The following is a 22922-nucleotide window of genomic DNA, read 5'->3' on the forward strand; positions in this document are numbered from 1 at the left end:
CCTGTATCCCAAATCTGTATGTATAAATAAATAAATCTTTTTTTTTTTTAAGAAAAAAAAGAATTATAAAAGCATACATGAGTTTTGGGCACTAATCTTGAAATTTTTCTGTAGGTATGAGATTGTTTCAACATATAAAGTTTAAAAAAGCAATCAACCAAAAACTATTACTACACTACTAAAAAATCAATATACATACATCTATATAACAACTTTTCAGAAATAAGATGAAACTTAGTATTGGGCACAAGCATTTTTCAATTTACAGGAAATACACAAACTACAAAAGTGTTAAGATGTTAAATTTTGCAAGTTCACATCTCAATCCTTGAGTAGATATGTAAAGTTGCTTTTAAATATCCTCTAAGTTAGAAAATACTTGATTCTGAAATAAATTTTCATACAAAGTCAAATCTTTCTGGCTTAAGGATGGTTGTACAGTCTTAAGTGATTTTAGAAAATGTTCCTGTTTCACTGTGGTCGTGTCTAGTCCATCTTCTTGTAGAGCCAACAAGGCAGCCTATAAGAGACAGTACAAAATCACTTGCTTAACTTTTTTTTTTTTACAATATGGTCATACTTTAAAATTTGAGTGTAAAATCTTAGTCTTTATAGAAATCCAACATTAATGACACTAAAAATTTAAGCATAAAAAGTTATTTAAAGTCCTCTTTGTAGTCTATCTTTTCTTTACCAAACATTAACCTTCAATAGGAAAAATGACAAAATAAAACATATAAAAAAATTTAAATAATACAACAGTTAATTTTTACATCATTTTGTACCTTTTCCGTCTCAGTTATAATCCCCGTGGGCTTCCCATCACCAATTCACCCATGTGCCATCACCACAGTCCTGTGCACTTCCCCCCCCCACCATTTTTGATCCCAGTCCCTCCTCCACCCCCATAAAATGTCTCTGGTATATAGCTGTTCCGTCCCCCCACCCCAGTCCTCTATACTCCTGCTATGAGTGAAACCATCCCACATTTTTCTTTTTCTTTCTAAGCCCACATAAAATTTTAAAGATGAGAGACTATCTTCCTTACTTCAGAGAAGGAGTTTTAAACAGGACACAGCACTAATCATAAAGGAAAGATCAAAAACACAGTCTATGATCCAGCAATATTCATAGGTATATACATATAAAAATCAGACATATAAATCATTCATATACCAACAGACATAGAAGTATGTTCAAAGAAGTGTAATTTATAATAGCAAAAAAGTAATAAAAATAGATAAATAAATATATTCAAATTTTGAAATATTATAAAGTGATGGAAATGAACAAACTAATAAGATTGGGGATAAATATCACAAACATAGTGGTATCAAAAAAGGAGATCTAGGCTCTCCCTGGTGATGCAACGGGTTAAAGCATCACATTATGAAGTTCTCTGAAGCCACTACAGTCATCCCCCACCAGGGAGGTGACCCACATGGCTTGGCAGACCTCTCCTGATCCGCCCACTGCTCCCCTCAGCGGTGTATTTCGTCGATCTGCCTGTTCTGCTCCCCACTGTCTCTGGTGAATCCTCTCATCCACCATACCTCTGGCCTATACCTCAGTTCTGTAAGCATAAATAAATAAATCTTTAAAAAAGAAGATATAGTTCCATTTATAGGAAATGGAACTTTCTCTTCCTATCATCTGCACATTTATTCCTGCTGCCTCAAGTACCCCTTCCCTCTGTTAGCCTAGCTCCCTAATCACCTTCCCAATTTCAGTTTACACTTGCCCTGTCTTGGAAAGTCTTCCTGATGCCCTCCCCTGACCCCAAGTATGGACTGGTGTCACTCCCAGAAGCTCCCACAGCACCATAAACTTTGCAGACTCACTACACATTTTCAACTGCCAATTCAGAGAGGCTGCCAATTTGCCTCTCTGCACGCCCTGTCCGCATAACCTATAATCTCTCTAAGGAAAGAGCTTACCATCCACCTGGTTCACCTCACCTGGTGTCTGCCACACCGAAGTCTTTGACTAAATACTGACAAGAGAACAGATCTGAGTGAAGAACTTTTCTGAATCACCAGTTTCTCCACTAACTGACTTACTTCTTTGCAGAGGTTTCTAAGATCAGCTCCAGAGAAAAAACAGGTTTCTGCTGCAAGGTTTTCTAAGGAAACATCAGGCCCAACTGGCATATTTTTTGTATAGACTTTCAAAATAGAAAGCCTTCCCTGGAACAAAATAAAAAGTATGTCTATAATCTTATGACATTTATGTTTGATACAATGCTATATTAAAACATTTCTGTTCCATCATTATTACAAAGAAAGTATATATACTTAAATATATATTTAAAAATCAAATAAGAATTATTTCTGAGGAAGTAAAAAACATTACTTATCAATGGCTCATCTGAAAATAGTAAAATAATGATAACCTTTAATTAATTTTTAAAGTAGTCAATCATAGATTCGCTCTTTAAAAGACATGATGAGTCTCTCTTTTGGGATCAGACATAGTTTATGAGCAAATATATGAACTATCAGACACAACTGAAAAATATAGTTTTTCTTTCATTCCTTCAAAACTTAAAAATCTCAGGGAAGAAAAAAACTTCATTCTCTGCCTTTCACCACTCCCAAACAGTAACTCTGGATGTGAAGAGCAAAGAATTGACTGTGGAAATATTATACATCTCTGTTATCTCAGATTTCTCTGCTATAAAAGAAGGATGCTGACACAGATAATCCCCCCAAAATCTTTTAAACCCCTTTAACACTTTAGGTTCATTCATTCTAGTTGTTAAGTAATGTTGAATAGACTCAACAAACTCAGTATTTTGTGACTGTCACCGCACTGAAAAGATACTACTTCACTTTTAAGTATATGTTTGTTTGTAAACAGGGTCAGAGTATTTAGGAAAAGCAGACCAAAATGATAATTTTTTGAAGGGCCACTAAGCAAAGAAGAAAGCAGAAGCCAGTATAAGATGCACACTATCAACCATATCCAGCTTGAAAGCTAATTTTGCTGGGCTCCTTAGAATTCAGACATTAATGTGCTGTTAAGAATGTTCACAAAAGTCTGTCCCCCCTTTTCTGAGGGGGTGTATTACACTCCCATGGAGCTCTGGGGACAGTACAAAACTCAGTTTGTTTCTAACTACACATACATACTTATGATAAGCTTCATTTATAAATTATGCTCAGTAAGATATTAGTGATAACTAATAAAATAATTACAACAGTATACTATAATAGCTATATGAACATGGTCTTTCTCAACTACCTTATGGTATACAATATTTTCAGGCCAAGGTTAACTAAGTGACACCACAGAGAGCAAAACTGTGTGTGGTAAGGGGGTGATGTATATGATGATTACCTTTTCGTCAGGAGGTGGGATATATATAATCTTATCTAATCTTCCAGGTCGTAACAAGGCATCATCTAACACATGAGGTCTGTTTGTTGCCGCAACAATCATGACGCTCCGATTAAAAATTTCTTGACACTCTAACTGAAGGAAAATACAAAACACAGAGGAATGTCAATAAGCTGCTAATTATTAAAACTTTTAAAATTAAAAATCAGAAGGCTCATTTGATATTCTTTCTTTGGGATCAGAATGTTTACACGCACTATCCAAACCACCTTGATACCACCTTAAAAAGAAGTTAACTAAAAGGCTACTTTGTGCACATGGTGAGAATAGCCACCCCTACAGGACAGATCTCAATGTGAGAACCAAGGAAAGGCATTAAACCATTACAGAGAACACCTACCTGATGGCCTGAATGTACCTAAGCCCCACTGACAACCTAACCAGATAATTTATAAAGACAGAAGCATGTGCCTAACACGTGGAGATGCACAGTAATGAAAAAGTCTTGGCTCTCATGTCCTCAAAGAGATTTACTTTACTTTTTATTTTTCTTTGCAAAGGCAGAAATATGACAATATAGGCTGTAGGTATGTAAATCCTAGATGAAGAAAATTATCTAAAAGCAGTCAGGGTCAGACCTTGAATACATGCTAACTGCTCAGAATTGTTTGTGGAATAGAATTATCAGCTCTCTAGTGACTTAATACTTTGTGAGTTCCCTGTATCTATAAGTATTTTAGCAAAGGTGAGGTGAACACCTGTCAAATGCTATAGGTAAAATTACTGCATCAGAAGATTTAACTAGGAAACTTCATGACTCCTTTCAAATTCTAGTGTCTCCTGTTTCTACGCAGCTCTAAGACTCTACTGTGGGCAATTTTTAAAATGGGAAACAAGAATGAAAAAATATCTACTGGATGATGTAAGCAGACCAACCTCTTCTTGCAGGACAGAGTAGAAAGGGAGGAAACAGACTTCCAAAGATCTTTTAAATTTAATTATAACCAAAGAAACCCATTCTTCAAGAAAATTGGAAATTTCCAATTAAGATGAATAGAAATCGAAATCCGTGTTATTCACGTAAACATTCTTAGAAAGGATGAACACTGCGTCTTCAGCATATAGAAAGAAGTAAGAATAAATTCCCTCTTCCATTAGTGACCTGTAAAGCTATGTTTCAAAATCTTAGGAAGTCGAAAATTCACATATCTATTTAAAACAATTATAAAATTTTACTTCACCCTTTCTAGCAAATCACAATTTTTATCAGCGCTATAAAAATCCAAATAGGGCTCTCCCTGGTGGTGCAATAGGTTAAAGCACTACATTATGAAGCTCTTAGACGCCACTGCAGCACAAGTTCAATCTCACACCAGGCAGCTGACCCACATGGTGTGGCAGACCTCTTCTGACCCGCCTGCTGCTCCCCTCAGCAGTGTACTTCGTAGATCTGCCTGTTCTGCCCTCCCTCCTCTGTCTCTGGTGAATCTTCTCACCTACCATTCCTCTGGCCTAGTTCTATATGCATAAGTAAATAAATCTTTTTCTTTTAAAGACTTATTTATTTGTAATTGGGGTACAGGCCAGAGGTGCAGGAGTGGTGAGAGGCTTCACCAGAGGCAGAGTGGGGAACAGAACAGGCAGATCGACGAAGTACACTGCTGAGGGGAGCAGTGGGCGGGGCAGGAGAGGTCTGCCACGCCATGTGGTCACCTCCGGGGCAGGCGGGTATCGAACCCATGCAGAAGTTGCTTTAGCTTCTTAGTGCTGTGCTTTAACCCACTGCGCCACCAGGGAGGGCCCTAAATAAATAAATCTTAAAAAAAAAATCCAAAAAAGCCAAACTGAATTACATAATTCCTCCTAAAGATGAATCCAGCACAGGAAAAATTAGTGTAATATAGAAGCATCCCTCTTAAAGTTGGCTTGAAGTTTTTCATATATTTTCACTAATAAATACCTCTTCATTTTTTTCCAGCTCCTTATGTTTACCATGTTGATCTGGTTTACTTCCTCTTCTCTCTGTAGTCTTAAATCCAATGCCATCTAGTTCATTCAGGAGAACAGAAAGCACACGTTCTTGAACGTTACATTCTGTTTTGTCAACTGATCGAGATCCCAAGATTGAATCGATTTCATCCAAAAACACAATTGCAGGAGTATTTGCTCTTGCTTGTTGAAAAACCTTTTGTTAGGAAAATAAAAGTATTAAAAGGTTATACAATACACATTATTGATGTTAGTGTAAGTTTTCTGCAAAATTCATATTTTTTAAATGCAAAAAGAGAAAGATTCTAAACATTAAAGTTTTGAGGAATGAATATATAAAATAACAATAGAGTACTGATATAGGGCGTAAGAATCCTATTTTCAAGCAATATTTAATGTAATGAGATGTTTAGGTGATAATATTACATTCTAAAAATCATGATCGTCACCATGATGTTAACAATAGGTAGAGGAATTTTGGAGGATTTCTTATTTATACTTTCCAATATTTAAAAAATTTTCTATAAATAAGTATAACTTTTCCAACTAGAAAAAATAAAGATAGTAATATTTTTAAAAATAAGGTTTATTCCTAAAGCAAGACATGAAAACTCAAAAGTAAACTTAAACAAACCTGGGATAAGACTTTTTCTGAATCTCCCACAAAAGGCGAAAAGAGATCAGCTCCACTCACGGAAACAAAAGAACAATGACAGCTTGTAGCCAGGGCCCGCACCAGTGTGGTTTTAGCACAGCCAGGAGGACCATACAGGAGAACTCCCTTTGGTTGTGTCAGGCCCATCCTAACAAACTCCCGAGGGTATCTGAGAGGCCACTCAACGCTCTGTAAGTGCACAAAAAGAGATCGCATACAAAGACAGTGGTGTTATAACGATAAAAAAAAAAACATAAAACAAGTCAGGGAATTCATTCTCTCATTGAACAACTCTAAGGTACCTATTATGAGCTGGACATGCAGTCCACTATGCGCAGAGGAGCCAGCCATCTTGTATAACCTAAGTCAGCTCACTTCCTGCTTAAAATTCTTCAGTGACTTCCCATCAGAAATAGAATAAAATCCAAATGCAAACTCTATGTTACACCACTACTGACAAGGCCTTACATATCCTGACTACCTTTTAAACACCCCAGCTTACCCCCATCTCAGGCTCTTTAACTAAGTGTCCTCTCGGTCTGAACACGCCCTCAGATCTTTGTGTGGCTACTGCTCTTCACTCAGATACTTGTCTCAAATTTCATTTCCTCAGAGAGGTCTTCCCTCACCACTATAGAAATGAAGACTACCCTCCTTATTACTCTGCTACTACCCATCTTTTACTTTTGAAACACTTATCTGAATTATTTTTACATGTTGGGTTTATCATTCTGTTCCTACCAGGATGTATAGTATGTTCACCTGAAAGTCCCTAGCAACTAAAATGACACTTTCTCAAAGTAGGTATTCAGTCACTGTCAACTGTATAGTAATAAGTACTTACTACCACTGTTGGGTAGTTTGCAGAGGTCTCACTGCTACTGAGGTGGCAAAAACAAGACAGACCCCAAGCAGTATAGGTCAAGGGCACATTACTGACATTTCTGCTCTACCATAAAGGTAAGACAAAGCCCCTGTTCCTAAGAAACTGGCATTTTAGCTGAGCACACAGGCTTGTAAACGAACAACTAGGCTACAAAAGGACATTCCATGGAAAAGGAATAATTATAGAGAGGCACAGTAAACTGTCAAATATATTCTCCCAAAGTAACAGGAACAAAGGGCAGGATAGGTAAAGCAAGGACCGATGGCTTTGAAGTGAAGGAAGTAGTATGTTAAATGGACTAGAAGGAAGTGAAACCAGCGGCAGAGATTAGTAGTAAGTTTCTTGTGATGATTCAGAGTACAAAAATAATAAGGCTGGATGTGTCACAGGCAGTGATGGATGGAAGGAATAGATCTGAAACATAAAGAGGAATTGTGTTTCATGTAAGAACTAAGTTGTAAACACAGAGGGGAAGTTACGAGCAGGTATGGCATGACCCCATGCATTTAGAAGACAGATTTCTGGCTTAGGGATGGGACGATTGTTGGTATTCACTGAGGTAAGAGATCCAGGAATAAAGGCAGAGTCCATTAGCTCAACTTGAGACATGCTGAGCTGGAGATCCCAGAAGTTCCCCGGTAGGTAGGCAGCTGAATAGTTATGATGATCCAAAGAGATATCTACAATGGATATTTTTGTTATCAAGGAACAACTGAAGGCTTGGACATCAAAATCCCAGTCTCACAGTGTGAAGAGGACTCTCTGGAAATTGGGACACTAACACAGATAGTAGGGGAGAGGAGATGTCAAAAAGGTAGGAAAGCTGAACATCTAAAGCAAGGGGAGAAATGTTTCCAATAGGAAAGTGTTGCTAATCTTGTTCATATGTCCTGTGAAGATCAAAAGGAACTATATATATAAAAATTTAGGGCATGTTACAAATGCACTTATCTATCCACTCAAGGACTATAATGTTCACTATAAATAGAGCTGCTAGACCAAATAAACTATCATTGATATTTATATATCAGTCTTTGTTTTTGTTGTTAGAGAAGCCTTGCTTCTCCGGGTTTATCCAATATGGGTGAGTTAGCAAAGTCAATTTATGAAATTATAGTGCAATCGGAGGATCTGGAGTATTGTGTCCCTCAACCTCTACAGTGAGAACCAGTATCAAGTAGGCATCCATTCCTTACTGACTACTTATTATAACTTTGTGCTTTTTATCAGTCCCAATGCAAACTCAGGTCTACTGCCTGTCATTTTAAAGCCCACTAACTAAAAACCATTTTACATTTTTTTTTTTTTTTTAAAGATTTATTTATTTAATTCATACAGAACTGGGGTATAGGCCAGAGGCTCAGGGACGGTGAGAGGCTTCACCAGAGACAGAGTGGGGAGCAGAACAGGCAGATTGACGAAGTACACTGCTGAGGGGAGCAGCGGGCGGGTCAGGAGAGGTCTGGCTCGCCATGTGGTCTCCTCCGGGGCAGGCAGGAATCGAACTCATGCTGAAGTGGCTTCAGATTCTCAGTGCTGTGCTTTAACCCGCTGCGCCACCAGGGAGGGCCCATTTTACATTTTTAAATGCTCAAAAAAAGAGTAACATTTTGTGACATGAAAATTGTATGATTTTAGTGTTCATAAATAAAGTTTCTTTAGCACATAAGTACTGGTTATAGATTATTTACAGCTGCTCTGATGCCATATGGTAGTGTTGAGTGATTTCAACAGAGACCATACAGCCCACAAAATCCAAGACACTAACTGGTCTTTTGTTGGAAGAGATCAACAAGATGTGAACTCCAGTGCATGCAAGCTGGACTCAGGAAACTGGAGGTTCCTCACCTTTTCCTCTTTCCTTGGAAGGTATTTCCACTGCTGCTCCCAGAAGCTGCCCCAAGGATGCAATCTTGAGATAGCAGTGTTAAGACTATGTGGAGAGTATTGTGACTGAACAAAGTTAAGGCTTCTATCTAAACTGAGATTTGGTGGAAGGGTACAGAAATCTATTTGTCTTGGGGGGTTCCAAGAGAGCTTTTTAAATTCCCTGGTTCATTAAGCCCACCACCTACCAATATGGAGCAGGCTACTTATTCCTTTGGTCACTCTCTGCTTTCCCATGGGGGCTGGGGAGTATGATTTCAGATTATGTTAGGAAGCTTCTGAGTCTGTGGCCCAACACCTTTTATAGAAAAAGGCTGTTGACCTTTTTTCTAGTTTTTAAAACTCTTTTAAGTTGAAAAACAAACAAAAAGAAGGTGAGGTAAGAAAGTATGAAAAAACAGTATGATACCCACATAAGTCTGGTTAAACTGGAATTAAAAGCAACCATTAGATTTAATGACTGCAAGAGAGCAGCTCCAATGTAGCCAGTTTTCATATGAATGTATTCATTTTACACTGTAGTATGCTACCAACTTAAGTAGACTCTATATCTCACTCACCTGCTTTAACTTCATTTTTACATTTTCTAGGCCACCAATCTCATCCCAGTCAACAGGCTTAATGTCCACCAGTCCAATAACACTTCGAAATGACGAGGGTTGAATCTTTTTAAAAGCTTCCAGGAAGTCTTTTTTGTCAATCACTGGATTGTTCTGGTTCTGAAAAAATACACCCCCAAAAAACAAAATTAAACCATAAGTTATGTGGGCCTTTATATGGTATACAAGCACAATTACTTTTTTCCAACATACTTTTTTAATTTGTAAACCTATTTCATCATTACAAAGATATTTATATACACAGTACAAAAACATTAGATGTCTCTACTCTAACCCAAACATATTAACCCTTAGAGGATATCAACACTTTCCATATCTCCTTGTGTTTTTTCTTCCAGTTTTACTGAGATGTAATTGACATACAGCATGATTTGATATATATATATTGGGTTGCTAGAAAAACCATGATGTTTTATTGCTTGAAAAACAGAAAAAAATATGTCATGACTTTTCTGATAACCCAATAAATTCATGACGAGATTAATAAGCTAATATCCATCATCTCATATAGAAACAAGAAGAAAAAAATGTTTTTTTCCCACTTGTGAAGAGAATCTGCTCTTAATCATTTTTACAGATACTACACAGCAAAGTTAATTACAATTACCATGTAATGGATCATAACTTAATCACTTCCCTCTGTCAAACATTAAGTCATTTCCAGTCTTCTGTTAACAAAAACAAAGCTGTAATTGAAGATGCTTGTTTTGTGTATATTCAAGTATTTTAAAAAATCACATGCTCAAAACAGAATTACTATGTTTAAGAGTATACATACTTACAATTTGACAGCTATTACCTTAAAGCTACACCAATAATATGAAGGAGTTGCTGTCCCCAAACTCTCAGCACTGGATATTAACCAAACTTGGAAATTTCTGCCAATGTGGCAGAGGAAATGGCATTCACTATTATGCTAATTAAATGCCATCAATCAAGAGGTATGTACAGGGAATGTTGGAATTAGAAAGTCACTCTTTTTTCAACCTTCATAATGGAGGCTTCATAATCCTTGGACAAGGATAATCAATGGAAATTTAGGGGAGGGAAAGTCTGATGAGCTGTAGGATATTTGTACCACCGTAAAGGGTTTCCCCAGAGATTTCTTATTAGTTGCAAAGAGGAGAAAACAGCAGCTGTCCATTCAATGGAAAAACTGGGCAAAACCTGACTGGTTGTGCACAACAGTCACTATAGGGGACATAAGGAAAGGCAGGTGGACAACTATGCCACCATATGTGACATCCTAAAAAGGACTACTATTGTTGATGCAGTATTCCCAATAAATTCATATTAATCTTAATCTATGAAGAAATACTAGATGTAGAAAACCAAAGTGACTCATTCCTTAGGTCAAAGCCATCTTAGCCTGCAACCCATACTCATCCTACCCTGGGAAGAGAAACAGATTCCCCAGTGTTTCCTTCAACTACACTAACCTGTGCTGTGAACCAGATACAAGTCAACTGATCTTAATAGCACAAAGAGGTACCACAGCTTGCGGACCCCTGGCATCAGTAGTTTTTCCACAAACTCCTATCCTTTAAATGCTAAGCTCCAGCAATATATAAATTGCCTACAGGATGGCTCCAGCCTCAATGAGAAGTCCTGTCTACTTGCTCCAGCCCCAAGGACCCCTGCATGTAACATGCCCTTGATAAACTTTAAATGGGATTAAAGGATGTTCCTGCTTCATTCTTTGGGCTCAAATTACCTTCTCAGGTTTGGGGGACGAATTTGTTCCCACATCCACACATTAGAAAACCCAAATTAAGAGATATTCTATAAAATCACTGAACTGCATTTTTAAAAAACACCAATGCCAAATGTGTAGTAACTAAAAAGCTAGGAAATAATCAAAATTAAAAGGAACTAAAAACTAAATGTAACACATTGTCCTGTACTAGATTATGTGCTGGGGGAGGAAAATGCTAAAATGATCAAGATAATGACAAAGTCAGAACATAGAATGTAAATTGATGTTTTATGTCAACTAACTTTTTGGTGGCTGAATACAATCTTATACATAACCACACTGTGATCACTTCTGGAAATTTCCTTGCTCCCAATCTATATTAATATACTAAGGGTTAATACCCATTTGCAAACAGTTCAGAAAAAATAAGACAGAGAGAGAATGCTAAAACTAATTTGCTAAAATGTTAAAAATTGGTGAGTTTGGGAAGAGTTGAGCAGTTCTCTATCAGGCAACTTTCCCATAAGTCTTAAATCATCTCAGAAAAAAAAAAATTTTTAAAAAGAAGCAGAAAGGAGCTAATTTTTAAAGAAAGTAAAGCTGAAGATCTTATGCTTATTGACCATTTTAATTCCTTTTACTGTTAACAACCTACCTGTTCATATCTTATTACTTACTCATGTTCTCTTGGATTGTTGGTCTTTTCTTACTGATTTGTAAGTTTTCTATAGCAAGGAAACTAATCTTTTTGTCATAAGTTAAAGATATTTTTAATAGTCTCATGTCTTATCTTTGTTTATAGTATTGCTTTGCCATTCCCAAAGGTTAAATCAGCAAATAATTTCTTTTTGGGTTATGTTATAATTAGAAAGGCTGTCTTAATCAAAGATATTTTTCTTCATGTTCTTTTCTTTTTTATGTATCACCAAGAAAGTTGTGGACATCACTGTACTTTATTTATTTTATTTCATTTTGCATAGTAGAGCTGGGGCATTGGCCAGAGGTACAGGGGGTTAAGAGGATCCACCACAGACAGAGTGGGGAGCAGAATAAGCAGACTGAGTGAAATACACCGCGAAGGGAAGGAGCAGGTAAGACATGCTGAGCCATGTGGGTCAGCCATGTAAGTTAGCTCCCTGGCAAGGGATAGATAGAATTCAGGCCATAGGTTTGATAAGAGGCAACCCCTAATAAGACACCAGAGAAGCCCCTAAGATTATATTTTGCATAATTCTTTTTGCAATTCCCTTCTCTATAGTGATACAGATTTTTTTGTTACAGCTAAAAATGCCTTTAATTTCTACTTGTAATATTTGCATATTTAATTTGTTCTCTTCAAATTCTAAAATCTTGCTTGTATAAAATTTCCATTTTCAATTTTATTCTACCTATGTAAGACTATATACTTCCTACATATGTATAGAGCTATCCTGATCAATGTTAGTATAAAAAATGCCAACTATTATAATTTCTGAGAGGTAAAATTTGAGGCAATTTTTATTTTCTTTTGTCTTTTCCCACAAAGAATACTATCAAATACTTTTTAATAGCATTTTTTTTTCTTTTTGCTGGCTGGCATTATTAGATGTTAGATATCTGAATATGAATTAATTTTCAGGTAACATCACTAGCATATAAAATCCCAAGATCACTTGTGTGTATATACATTATCTCACTTGAGTCTCATAAGTCTTTCAGAAAGTTTTTCCTTTCTGTGTGTATATGGTTAACTTAGATCTAATGCTTTAGTAAGAATACTTCAACAAAAAGTAAACAAATTTTCATGCATCCCTGACACAGACAGAGGCAACAGCAGCCTCTCAGCTGCTTAGTGGGGAAAGAAGAAAAAGATGGAGCCAGTACCTTCCCAGATGCCTCTGTCCCTTCTTCCTTTTTGCCTGTCTTCCTTCCACTCCCCCTGGTTGTTTATGAACTCAGCCATCACCTGTGGCAACTACACCTGGGCAGGACCCTCCTGAGGTAGCAGCTGACTGGTCCACCTAAGCCAACGTCTCAAGGTCAAACCTGGAACTTCAAAGCAGAAGGAATCCTAAATGTAAATCTCCCAAACCTTGGTATTCTTATCTTCCCCTCAAAAGGCATATATTCTCACATGTTTACAAATGGGACTTGTCATTGTCCCTTCAAGCAGTTTTGCTTATAAATCCAGAAGATGAAGACTTAGAAGTTTACATAATTCCTTCCACACTTTCAGTGTAAGAATAAAAATAAAGGAAAAGAAAATAAAGAAGGATTTAGATTAGCTAGGGAAAAAGATTTTCCAAATTTAGGCTAATAAACCATCCTTCAATATTTTAAATAACAGAATTAATTTTTAAAAATTGTAACATCAAAAGGAAATTTTATTTCTATTTATTTTATAATTTATTTTTTAAATTTCTATCTTTTACATCACTGTGTATTCCCTGTAGATTTCCCACCACCAGTTCCTACGTGAATCATCACCATAGATCCTTATGCTCTTCTCTCCTGTTTTGATACCTTTCCCACCCTTCTCACAGAATATTTCTTTTTTACGATTACCTGCTAGTTTTGTTGTTTTATTATTATTATTGTCATTTTTTCCCTGACCCCTTATTTGGTTCCCCTATATTCCTCCTATAAGTAAAACCATTTGATATTTTCCTATTTCCTTCTGACTTCACTGAGCATGATTACTTCAAGCTCCACCCATGTTTCTGCATGTGGCATGCATTTATCTTTTTTTGATTACCAACTAGTATTCCATTGTGTATATACCATATCTTCTTGGTTCAGTCATTAATTTGAGGGCATTTGGGTCGTTTTCCTATCTTACCTATTGTGAATAGTGCTACAATAAACATAGGGGTGCAGGTATACTTTTTTGAATTAATGATTTTGTGTCCTCAAATGACAATTTTAAAGTTACTAAGGTTAAGAATTTTGTCTCAGAATACTACATGTGCTGAAATTGATTTCTTCTTGAAGGGGTTTAGTACTGGGGTTACTTATTACACACAAAATGAACAAAGTTTCCAATTCATAACACTGAAAACTTACAGAAATTTAAACTAATACCCTAAATATTTTAAAGAAAGAAAACATTTTAAGAAACTCATGAATTAATGACTTGGATGTCAAAGACAAATTTTTAAATAAAATTCCAGGCTACCAATCTTCAGTTAGGTTATAAAAGGTTCTTTTTAACTATTAACATCATGGGAATATTAACGCAAGGGAAAATACTGGGTTGTCAGAAAAGTCATGACACAGTTTTGCATAGAAAAAATGTCATTAATTTTCCAACAGCCCACAGTATCTTGATAATGGGGAAATCTTAGATACCAATTTATTCAAGAAATAAAGTTAACTTCACCAGTTAAAGGACAGAGAGTTATCATTTGCTACCTAGATGATATAATAAATACAACACAGCATCATGTCTGTGATATTCTTGACAAAAATGCAAAATCTGAATCAAATTATGAAGAAACATTAGTCAAACCCAAACTGAGGAGTATTCCAAAAGTTAAAGTCAAACAAAGAAAGACTGGCTAATGGTTCTAGATTAGAGATTAAGAAATCATGAAAAGTAAATACAAAGTATAAACTTGGTCTAAGAAATAATTTCCTTTTTTTCTTTTAAAATTTTCACTATAAAGGAAATTAGTGGGACTAAGTGAAATCTGGATAAGTCTGTAGAAATTAGATAAAAGTATTGTCAGTGTTAATTTCCTCATCTTGAAAACTATACTGTAGTGAAATAAAGTCATTTTTAGAAAATAAAAGCTTGAGATTTCAAGGCTAAAGGGGTCATCAATACTATCGTATATGCTCAAAATGTTTCAGAAAATGCATATATAGAGAAAGAACTCAGATCTCTCATTATGTCACGTTCTTTCTATAAACACCTGAATAGTGAATGATAAAGCAAATGTTATAAAATGTCACATTTGGAGAATCTTGGTTAAGAGCAACAGAAATTCTCTGTACGATCTTTACAACTTCTTTCTCTAAAATTTCCTCATAATAATAAAACATTATTCAAAATTCCAAAGAAATGTTTGAGTCTTCTGGAGCTTGACCACTCTGGGTTTCAGCATTAGGAGTTACAGGGGTGGGGGAAGTGCCTGGGTACACCTAAAGGACTCAGCCCTCTATCCCTACCTTCAGTTACAAATGATTTAAATGCAGCTGTGTTGTAAATTAGCTATTAAAGGTATCAAAAATCCCAAGAAAATGTACTTACCAATTTTGGTAAACACCAAAATTAATGTGTCACATTAATAAAAGATGACCATAGATGGCCACACACTAGGGCTTCCTACCTGTTCACTATGAAGCAAAGCATGCATGGCAGCCTCCCTGCAGAGTGCTGTCAGGTCAGCACCAACATAGCCAACTGTCATTTCTGCTAAGAGGTTCAAATCAACTTGACTGGAAATTGGCATCTTTGAGGTAATCACTTGCAGAATCTCCTTTCTTTGTTTAAGTGTGGGAGTTCCAATGACAACCTATAAGCAAAGCAAGATAAAATAAAATTTCAGTTTAATATTTTTATCCTGCAAAACATACATGCACTCAGCATTGCTTAGATTATTAAGATATGAAGATTCTTATTTCCCAGAAGAATAACAACAACTAGAGAGCTGTACAATAAAGTGCCACTTAACAAATTTTCACTATTTTTTGACAATCTACCACCCTGGTTCTAAGAACCAGGGACCAAACAGCAAACCAGAGTCTAGGTCTCTGCCCTATGGAGATATTGAGGAGACAGGTACTAGCTGGTGCAAGGATGAAATACATTCAAGTCTGAAGCCATTATGCTGTAATTGCAATTATCCTACCACAAAGTACAAAAATTACTTAAATTACCCATTACTCAAACAAAATTAAAAAATAGTTTATGATTGAAGCTCTTAAAATAGTGTTGCTTTGAATACTCAAGCTTCGGTGAGAATCGTGGGTACTTTCTCAATTGTGGTAAAGGATGCCCGTGTCTGACAAAGAATGAATAAATCTAGAAGATTTAATGCCTGCTTTGACTTTATTCTTACCTACCTTCTCCTTTTCACTCCAATACAGTTATTTCTTGAGGTTATACTACCTTAAATTCTTACTTCAAATCTGTAAGTTTAATACACTTGTAGCACACCTATTTCCCTTAAAAATTAACATTACTGATTACAGTACTCATCTTTAGGACCTGAACAACAAAATTAACCCCACCTTGCTTCACAGGAGCAATCTGACTCTGGGGGAAAAACAGATTCTGGTTCAAAGATCGTAAATAGAATACCTATTCTCTACTACACCGCACTCTTGCTTCACCGATTCAAAACCAAAGCGGCAAACGATTCGAGGCTGCCAGTCAGAAACAGACGAGGCAGAAGTTCCAGAAGCAAAGGGGTGACCTATTTACCTCTCGGTCAAATCTCCCAGGTCTGCGCAGCGCTGGATCTAGCGCGTCAGGCCGATTGGTGGATCCCACCACCACTACCTCACGGTCCCCACCGACGCCGTCCAGCAGCGTCAACACCTGGGCCACCACGCGGCTCTCCGGGGCTCGGTGTGCGCCTCCCCGCCGAGGGCACAAGGCGTCAACCTCGTCCAGGAAAAGAAGGGTGGGTCTGCGGCTAGCCAGCTCCTTCGCGCGCTGGAAGACCCGCCGCACATTCTCCTCGGTCTCCCCGGGTCGGGCGCCCTGCAGCGAAGGGGCACTCACAGCAAGTAGTTCAGCGCCCGTCTCCCGGGCTACGGCCCGCACTAACTGGGTCTTGCCCACTCCGGAGGGGCCAGACAGGAGCACCCCGCGGGGCACAGTCAACCCCAACGCCGCCAAGGCGCGGGGGTAGCGGAGCGGCAGGCTGATGAGCTCTCGCAGCGAGTCGGCAGCCTCCGAAAGACCCCCCAAAGGCACTTCTGGCTGCAGTTGCGTTTCCGACAAAGGCACATCGCTGAGACTGATGCAGGTTTGAGGAGTGACTAGCCCGGCCGGATCCGGGCTGGGGGCCCCGCCGATGATGTGCAGCGCGGCCAGCGGGCCTGGGGCGCCTGGCGGAGCGGCTACCACGTAGCCCTGGCAGACCGGTCGGTTCCTAAGCAGCTCCTGCGCTGCTTCCAGCACCGCGGCTGTGTTTGGGGCACTGGGCGCGCTCTCCAGTTCCCGAAACACCGGCCATACTGAGAGGCGCCTAAGGGGTGGGCAAGACACGAGGGTCAGGCGGCTCAGGCTGAGGCTACCCCCAGAACCTCGCGCGCCCACGGCCGTCCCGGGGCTCGCGCACAGCGGGTCCAGTTGCACAAAGCCGTCTGCTCCATCCCGCCGCGGCCAGGCGGTGCAGAGGCAGCAGCCCCCATCGGGAAGAGAGACCTTCACCGCTGAGCCCAAGTGCGCGCCCAAGGCGCGGAGGGCGGCGGGACCCAGGCGACAGCGCTGGGTGCCACGGTCCTTAGCTTCTAAGGGTAGCAGCTTCAAGAGCGGCCCTTCAAGGTGGAGATCTGAGCCCGGAGCCATTGCACATAGAGGAATCCTGGCCAGAAAGGTGCGAGCCGGGGAGGGGATTCCACCCGGACCGGAGAAGCTGGACACCGCACGTCGTGGCCGGAAGCAGGTGGTGCGCATGCGCCAGGCATGATTGTCAGTTTGTCAGCTAAAGTGGAGCGAAAGGGCCAATGGGAAAGTTAGGCAGCGCCTGAAACCGCGGATCTAGTATCTTGTTGTGTCGAATTTGATGAAATCCAGTAGCCCAAAGACAAACTTTTGTTACAGTTGTCTTGGAGGCAACTTAAGTGACCAAACTAGGTCATTAAGCCTAGTTAGGGGTTAGTACGACCTACTTTTCCCTATTCTGGGGGTCGGGCATCACCACCTGACCTTTCTAAACATCATCCACATGGGCACAGTGTTTTGGAGTGCACTGATGCCACGTCTTAGGTGACTTGGAGTAGCCCTGGTGCCAACCTTTTTGGAAGATCCAGACACTGCCTTTCTTCGATGAACACCAACACAGCAAGAGAGAAGCACAATGTAACGTAAAATTCCCTTGAAGAGGGAAAAGGAGAACCAGGCCATCTGACATATTTGTGGCATGCCAGTACATTCTGTTCAGATTCCTGATCTACTCCTATAAATGTTCTTTGAAAGCAATCAACATTTTCTGTTCTTGTAATAAGTGCTTATTTTCTGGGGCACAGCAGTACTACATCCTCTATTGGAGGCAATGGGGCTTGCTTATGGAGATAACTACCCGCTATCTCTGCCTTTCTCCTTGCCACAGGAAATGTTCTTTTCTCTGTATTAGCTAGAATATATTTCCTAAATCTTTTTTTTTTTTAAGATTTATTTATTTGTCCATACAGAACTGGGGTACAGGCCAGAGGCTCAGGGGCAGCGAGAGGCTTCACCAGAGACAGAGTGGGGAGCAGAACTGGCAGATCAACGAAGTACACTGCTGAGGGGAACAGTGGGCTGGTCAGGAGAGGTCTGCCAGCCATGTGGTCACCTCCGGGGCAGGCGGGAATCGAACTCATGCGGAAGTGGCTTTAGCTTCTCAGTGCTGTGCTTTAACCCAATGCACCACCAGGGGGGGCCTATTTCCTAAATCTTTAAAAATTCTGTTCATCAAAAATAACTGCAGATATCAAAGTTAAGAAAATGCCTTGCTTTTTGCCTTACATCTTTTTATATTTTTCCTATCTTCATTATAACTCAAATTTGTGTGGTTAAAAATTTTAAATTGCAAGTTGGGGTCCCCCTCCTACTTATACAAATAATCAGTTGTAGATTCTATAGCAATGGCCTTACATTAGAAAGTAGTCAGACCTGGGATCTTAAAATCACTGCCAGTTTCTGGTCTCACTCTACACAACCTCAGGGTAGACACCATGACTGATTTTTGCATTCTATAGTCACTTACCTGGTTTTTGCTGTATATTTCCAGCTCCAGTAATGGAACAACTTAAAAGGAATCAGAAAATAGCACAGAAAGAGGGTAAGCCATCCATTACTTTGTTTTCTTCTTGATCTTGCTGACTTTTGATCTCTGGACAATAAAGACTATAAACTCAGAATTTTCAAGAACAGGTTTAGCTTTCCTGATATAAAATAGCAAAATTTCTATTGACCCCTAGAAGTATGACTAAAATGCCCATCAAGTTATTCTATTTGTGGCCTTTACCTCACAGAGGTTCTTTTACTCTGATTCCAAGAAGTTGCAGGGGTTCAAAAAAGAGGGAAGAATTAATAAGGATGTGGTAACTGTTTTAAATTTGTAAGGGGATATTACATAAGAGCTGGTAGATTTATGTATCCCTAAAGTACAGGACTGGCCAAAAAGTGAAAGCTTAAATGGAGAGACTGTTAAAAGTCTTCTGCCTCATGGTCATGTGGAATAGGTTTTACTGTTTTTTATTTTTTTTTTAAGATTGATTTATTTATGCATATAAGAACTGGGGTCAGAGGTGTGGGGGATTGTGGCGGGTAGGGATGTGTGTGAAAGGATTCACCAGAGATAAGAGTGGAGAACAGAACAGGCATATTGCAGATTAACTGAAACAGACTGCTTAGGGGAGCAGCAGGTGAGACAGGAGAGGTTTGCTACACCATGTGGGTCACCTCCCTGGCCTGGTATTCAACTTGTGCTGCAGTGGCTGTGAAAGCTTCATAGTGCCTAGCTTTAACCTCTTGCACCACCAGGGAAGCCCTAGAAGAGGTTTTTTATTGTTGCTGTTGTCTTAATGAGAGGACTTTCTAATAAAAGAGGTCTTTTTATAAGCTTTTTTACATATAGAAAGAGGCATAACAAAAGCCAACATAGAGAAGTAAATATGGTTAAATCAGACAGAAGAGTTTCTACTTTATTTTGTTTAAAACAGATGTAGAGGCTGCTACATTAGACACGATGTGGCAGAAATGACATGTTGCTTTGTGTGGGCTGAAAGTCAAATCAGATTTCTGTAACCTTTGGGACTCATCGACCCAGGATACATTAATTTTATACTCTCCTGAAAGTTCCAGTTTTCGTTTAGGTTGTAAACTAAGGTAACCTGTTCTTAGACCTTCAACTCTGTCTCAGCAAACTCACTCTCAGCAAAACTCTAAATGGTTTTTCCAGCCAACCAATGAAATCTCTGTCCTCTTAGGCCATTCCATATGTGACACTATTATTTTAACCTTAATAGCCAAATTTATAATATCATTAAATGACATTGTCTTCTCATGGAAAAGCATTCTGAAAGGAGTTGTGTGTTCTTTTGCTTTCTTGTATAATTATAATATGACCCCGAATTTGGTAATTCAGAGTACCAAAAGGTTGAACACTAGAGGGAGTGTAGAACCAAATAAACCTAAAAACTACAGGATTCTTGAGTTAGAAGAGTTGTCAAATGTGGCTTCTATTCCATTTCCCCAAAACTCACACCTTGTTATATGAGACTGTATGTTGTCTAATAATAATTATTTTCTCATCATTTCTATATACCTCAGGTCATGTAGAATTCATTTTCCAGTTTATAATTTAATCACTGTATTAAATATGAGGCTTTCCTGAAATCCAAAATCCAATGGTAGATAAAAATCCAAACAAACCAAATTTATCTTGTTATAGTTTAGGAATAATTCTACCTTTGAATTGTTTCAAATATCCTTGCTAAACAAAACCATTAGCAAGATTTTCCTGAAGAGGTACATTTAACAAATAGTTTCTCTTGATTGTATTTGCTACATTAAAGGCTACAAGCCATATGATATTAAGTTAAATATAAACATTCTTAAATCTAAAATTCAAAAGAAGTAATTGGCTTTTAGAATAATTATTGTACATTATGTACCTTCAACATCAATAATATTACACTAGATGTTAAAACACACCATAATTGTGAAAACTAAGTAAAATAAACCAACTAGTAGCTTGAATCATCAATAGATCCATAAATGCTAATCTTTCTTATGTCTCCATTTTCACCTTATGAAACCCTAATATATTTGAACAGCAGCAGTGGTTATGAATTGTAATTGATAAGCATAGAGATCCATTTAATCACACTTAGAAGTCATGATTGGTAAATGTTTTCATGTTCATATAGCTATATCAAGTGACTTATTTCCATAAATACCTAATTGCCAAGATTTTCCTATTTTAAATTATACAATGAAAATCCCCTAAAATATGATATTGTTAAAATTGTTCTTTAAATTTTTCCATCTCTAGTCTGTTTCATATCAATGCCAGAATTAGTCTAGCATATACAGAGTCAGGAGAAGGGACATTATTATAGCCATCAGTTTGCTGAACTATGAATGACCTACAGAATACCATTCTGAAAGTCTATTGTTGCATTATTTTGGAGAAACAGCTTGGTTCATAATTTTTTAGAAGTTAAGTCCAAGAAAATTATCCCCTTTGATGGTGTTTCAAGCTGGTCAACTAATAAAGTTAACAACATTTATGTGTTTATTATATTTATTGAACACCTACCTTACGCTACTTATTATATCACAGGTTAAGCTTATGGTGACTTTAAAAAATCTTTACCTTCATGAATTTTATATTTTAATAGAAAGTCAGACATCAAAGGAAAAAATCAGTGAATGAACCAGATAATTAAAGGTGATAAAAACTTATGAAGGAAAATAAACAGAAAGGTGCTACTTTACATGGGAAAACTTGGAAGAATTCTCTGAGAAAGTGACATTTAAGCTGAAACCTGAAGGATGAGTAAAGCAAGACAGAAAAACTGGTTATGTAAAAGGAAGTAAATGAGTCGGATAGAATAGGCCATGACGTTCCCTTGAGCATCGAACATGCGTGATGTATTGAAAAAACTAAAAGAAGGCTAGTTTTGTGACTGCGCGACAGCTTTGCCACTTACATTCTATTTTTTTTAAGTGTCATATATAGATGGATATTTTATTTTTGAGTAGATAGTAAGTTGTTTAAAAACAGAAACTAACTTTTAAAATATGTATCTATGATATACTTTATAGGAATCTACTAGTGTGCTGAAATATAGTACTCAAGAAACACTTGTTAGATTGAATTTGATTGAAATTAGGGCACAGAGTTTGTTGTCTCAGACTTTGTGGATCAGAGCTCATTCTGTCTAGACAAATTAGTAGATTCAGGGAGACCTCAAGGGTAATTTCAAGGAGAATGTCCCGCTGCCACTTCTACAATTCATCTCCCCCCGTTTTGAGATTTTTAACATTTTAATTAAATCAATCATTAAAATTCAGGACTGTCGTCATAATCATTGCTTACGTTCAGGTACTCTATCTTAAAATTCACTATAACATGAAATTGGAAACCCATGCGCTGCTGAAGTATCCAGACATTCATCTTCCCCTTTGTCTTCTTCATATCAATAGGAACCATATCATTTTTGTATTATTGCCACAATCTTATAAGTGAATCCCATTATTCCAGTCTCTCTTCATATCACCTTTAAGTTAATCCAGCCAGGAAACTAAAGTACATGGACTTGTTTGGAGATTATTTCTCTCTTAAAGTCATAGAGCTTTCAAACACTCAAACTAGTCTAAGATGGGCCCAAGATTTTTTAAGATCTGACCTTGAAGATTGAACCAAAAGAAGTCCAGTATGCAGGAACAAAAAGGAAGGACACCATTGGAACATGGCTAATCCATAATGAGTTCAATTAAAGTTGATAAACTTTAGTGAATTCAAACAAAAAGTTGATTTTTAATAACTTTACAGTTGGTAAAGTTGGTAAACTTTCCTTGAACTTGTTTCCTCCTTCAAGAAATGTTTCTGGCCCTCCCGGGTGGCGCAGCGGGTTAAAGCACAGCACTGAGAAGCTAAAGCCACTTCCGCATGAGTTCGATCCCCGCCTGCCCCGGAGGAG

At 38.0% G+C, this 22922-nt stretch overlaps 1 protein-coding gene and 1 long non-coding RNA gene across 2 annotated transcripts; one reads left to right on the forward strand and one right to left on the reverse strand.

The window, feature by feature from the left end:
* SPATA5L1 (spermatogenesis associated 5-like 1) lies at nucleotides 1-17743 on the reverse strand. The gene is made up of 8 exons (XM_012728681.1): nucleotides 16480-17743; nucleotides 15383-15568; nucleotides 9317-9475; nucleotides 5963-6172; nucleotides 5300-5524; nucleotides 3340-3474; nucleotides 2061-2186; nucleotides 1-520 (listed from the first exon to the last, which is right to left on the reverse strand). The coding sequence occupies exons 1-8, from the start codon at nucleotides 17680-17682 to the stop codon at nucleotides 353-355; spliced, it is 2412 nt and encodes an 803-aa protein (XP_012584135.1). The 5' UTR covers nucleotides 17683-17743; the 3' UTR covers nucleotides 1-352.
* A 129-nt stretch (nucleotides 17744-17872) lies between these two features.
* LOC105853996 lies at nucleotides 17873-22849 on the forward strand. Its single transcript, XR_001145726.1, has 3 exons — nucleotides 17873-18087; nucleotides 19001-19051; nucleotides 22821-22849. It is a non-coding gene; the product is annotated as an uncharacterized LOC105853996 (long non-coding RNA).
* Nucleotides 22850-22922: the final 73 nt, after the last annotated feature.

This window comes from Condylura cristata, unplaced genomic scaffold (assembly GCF_000260355.1).
Source record: "Condylura cristata isolate star-nosed mole 26May11 unplaced genomic scaffold, ConCri1.0 scaffold00023, whole genome shotgun sequence".
NCBI classification, from domain to species: Eukaryota; Metazoa; Chordata; class Mammalia; order Eulipotyphla; family Talpidae; genus Condylura; species Condylura cristata.

What these genes read in the sequence shown, in the direction of transcription:
- SPATA5L1 (XM_012728681.1), bottom strand. Translation starts at nt 17,682, where the DNA reads ATGCGCACCACCTGCTTCCGGCCACGACGTGCGGTGTCCAGCTTCTCC. An exon ending in CTTTGCTTCATAGTGAACAG is followed by an intron (nt 9,476 to 15,382) that starts GTAGGAAGCCCT and finishes GTATTTTTTCAG; the next exon opens with AACCAGAACAATCCAGTGAT. An exon ending in TCCCACCTCCTGACGAAAAG is followed by an intron (nt 2,187 to 3,339) that starts GTAATCATCATA and finishes ATTTTGTTCCAG; the next exon opens with GGAAGGCTTTCTATTTTGAA.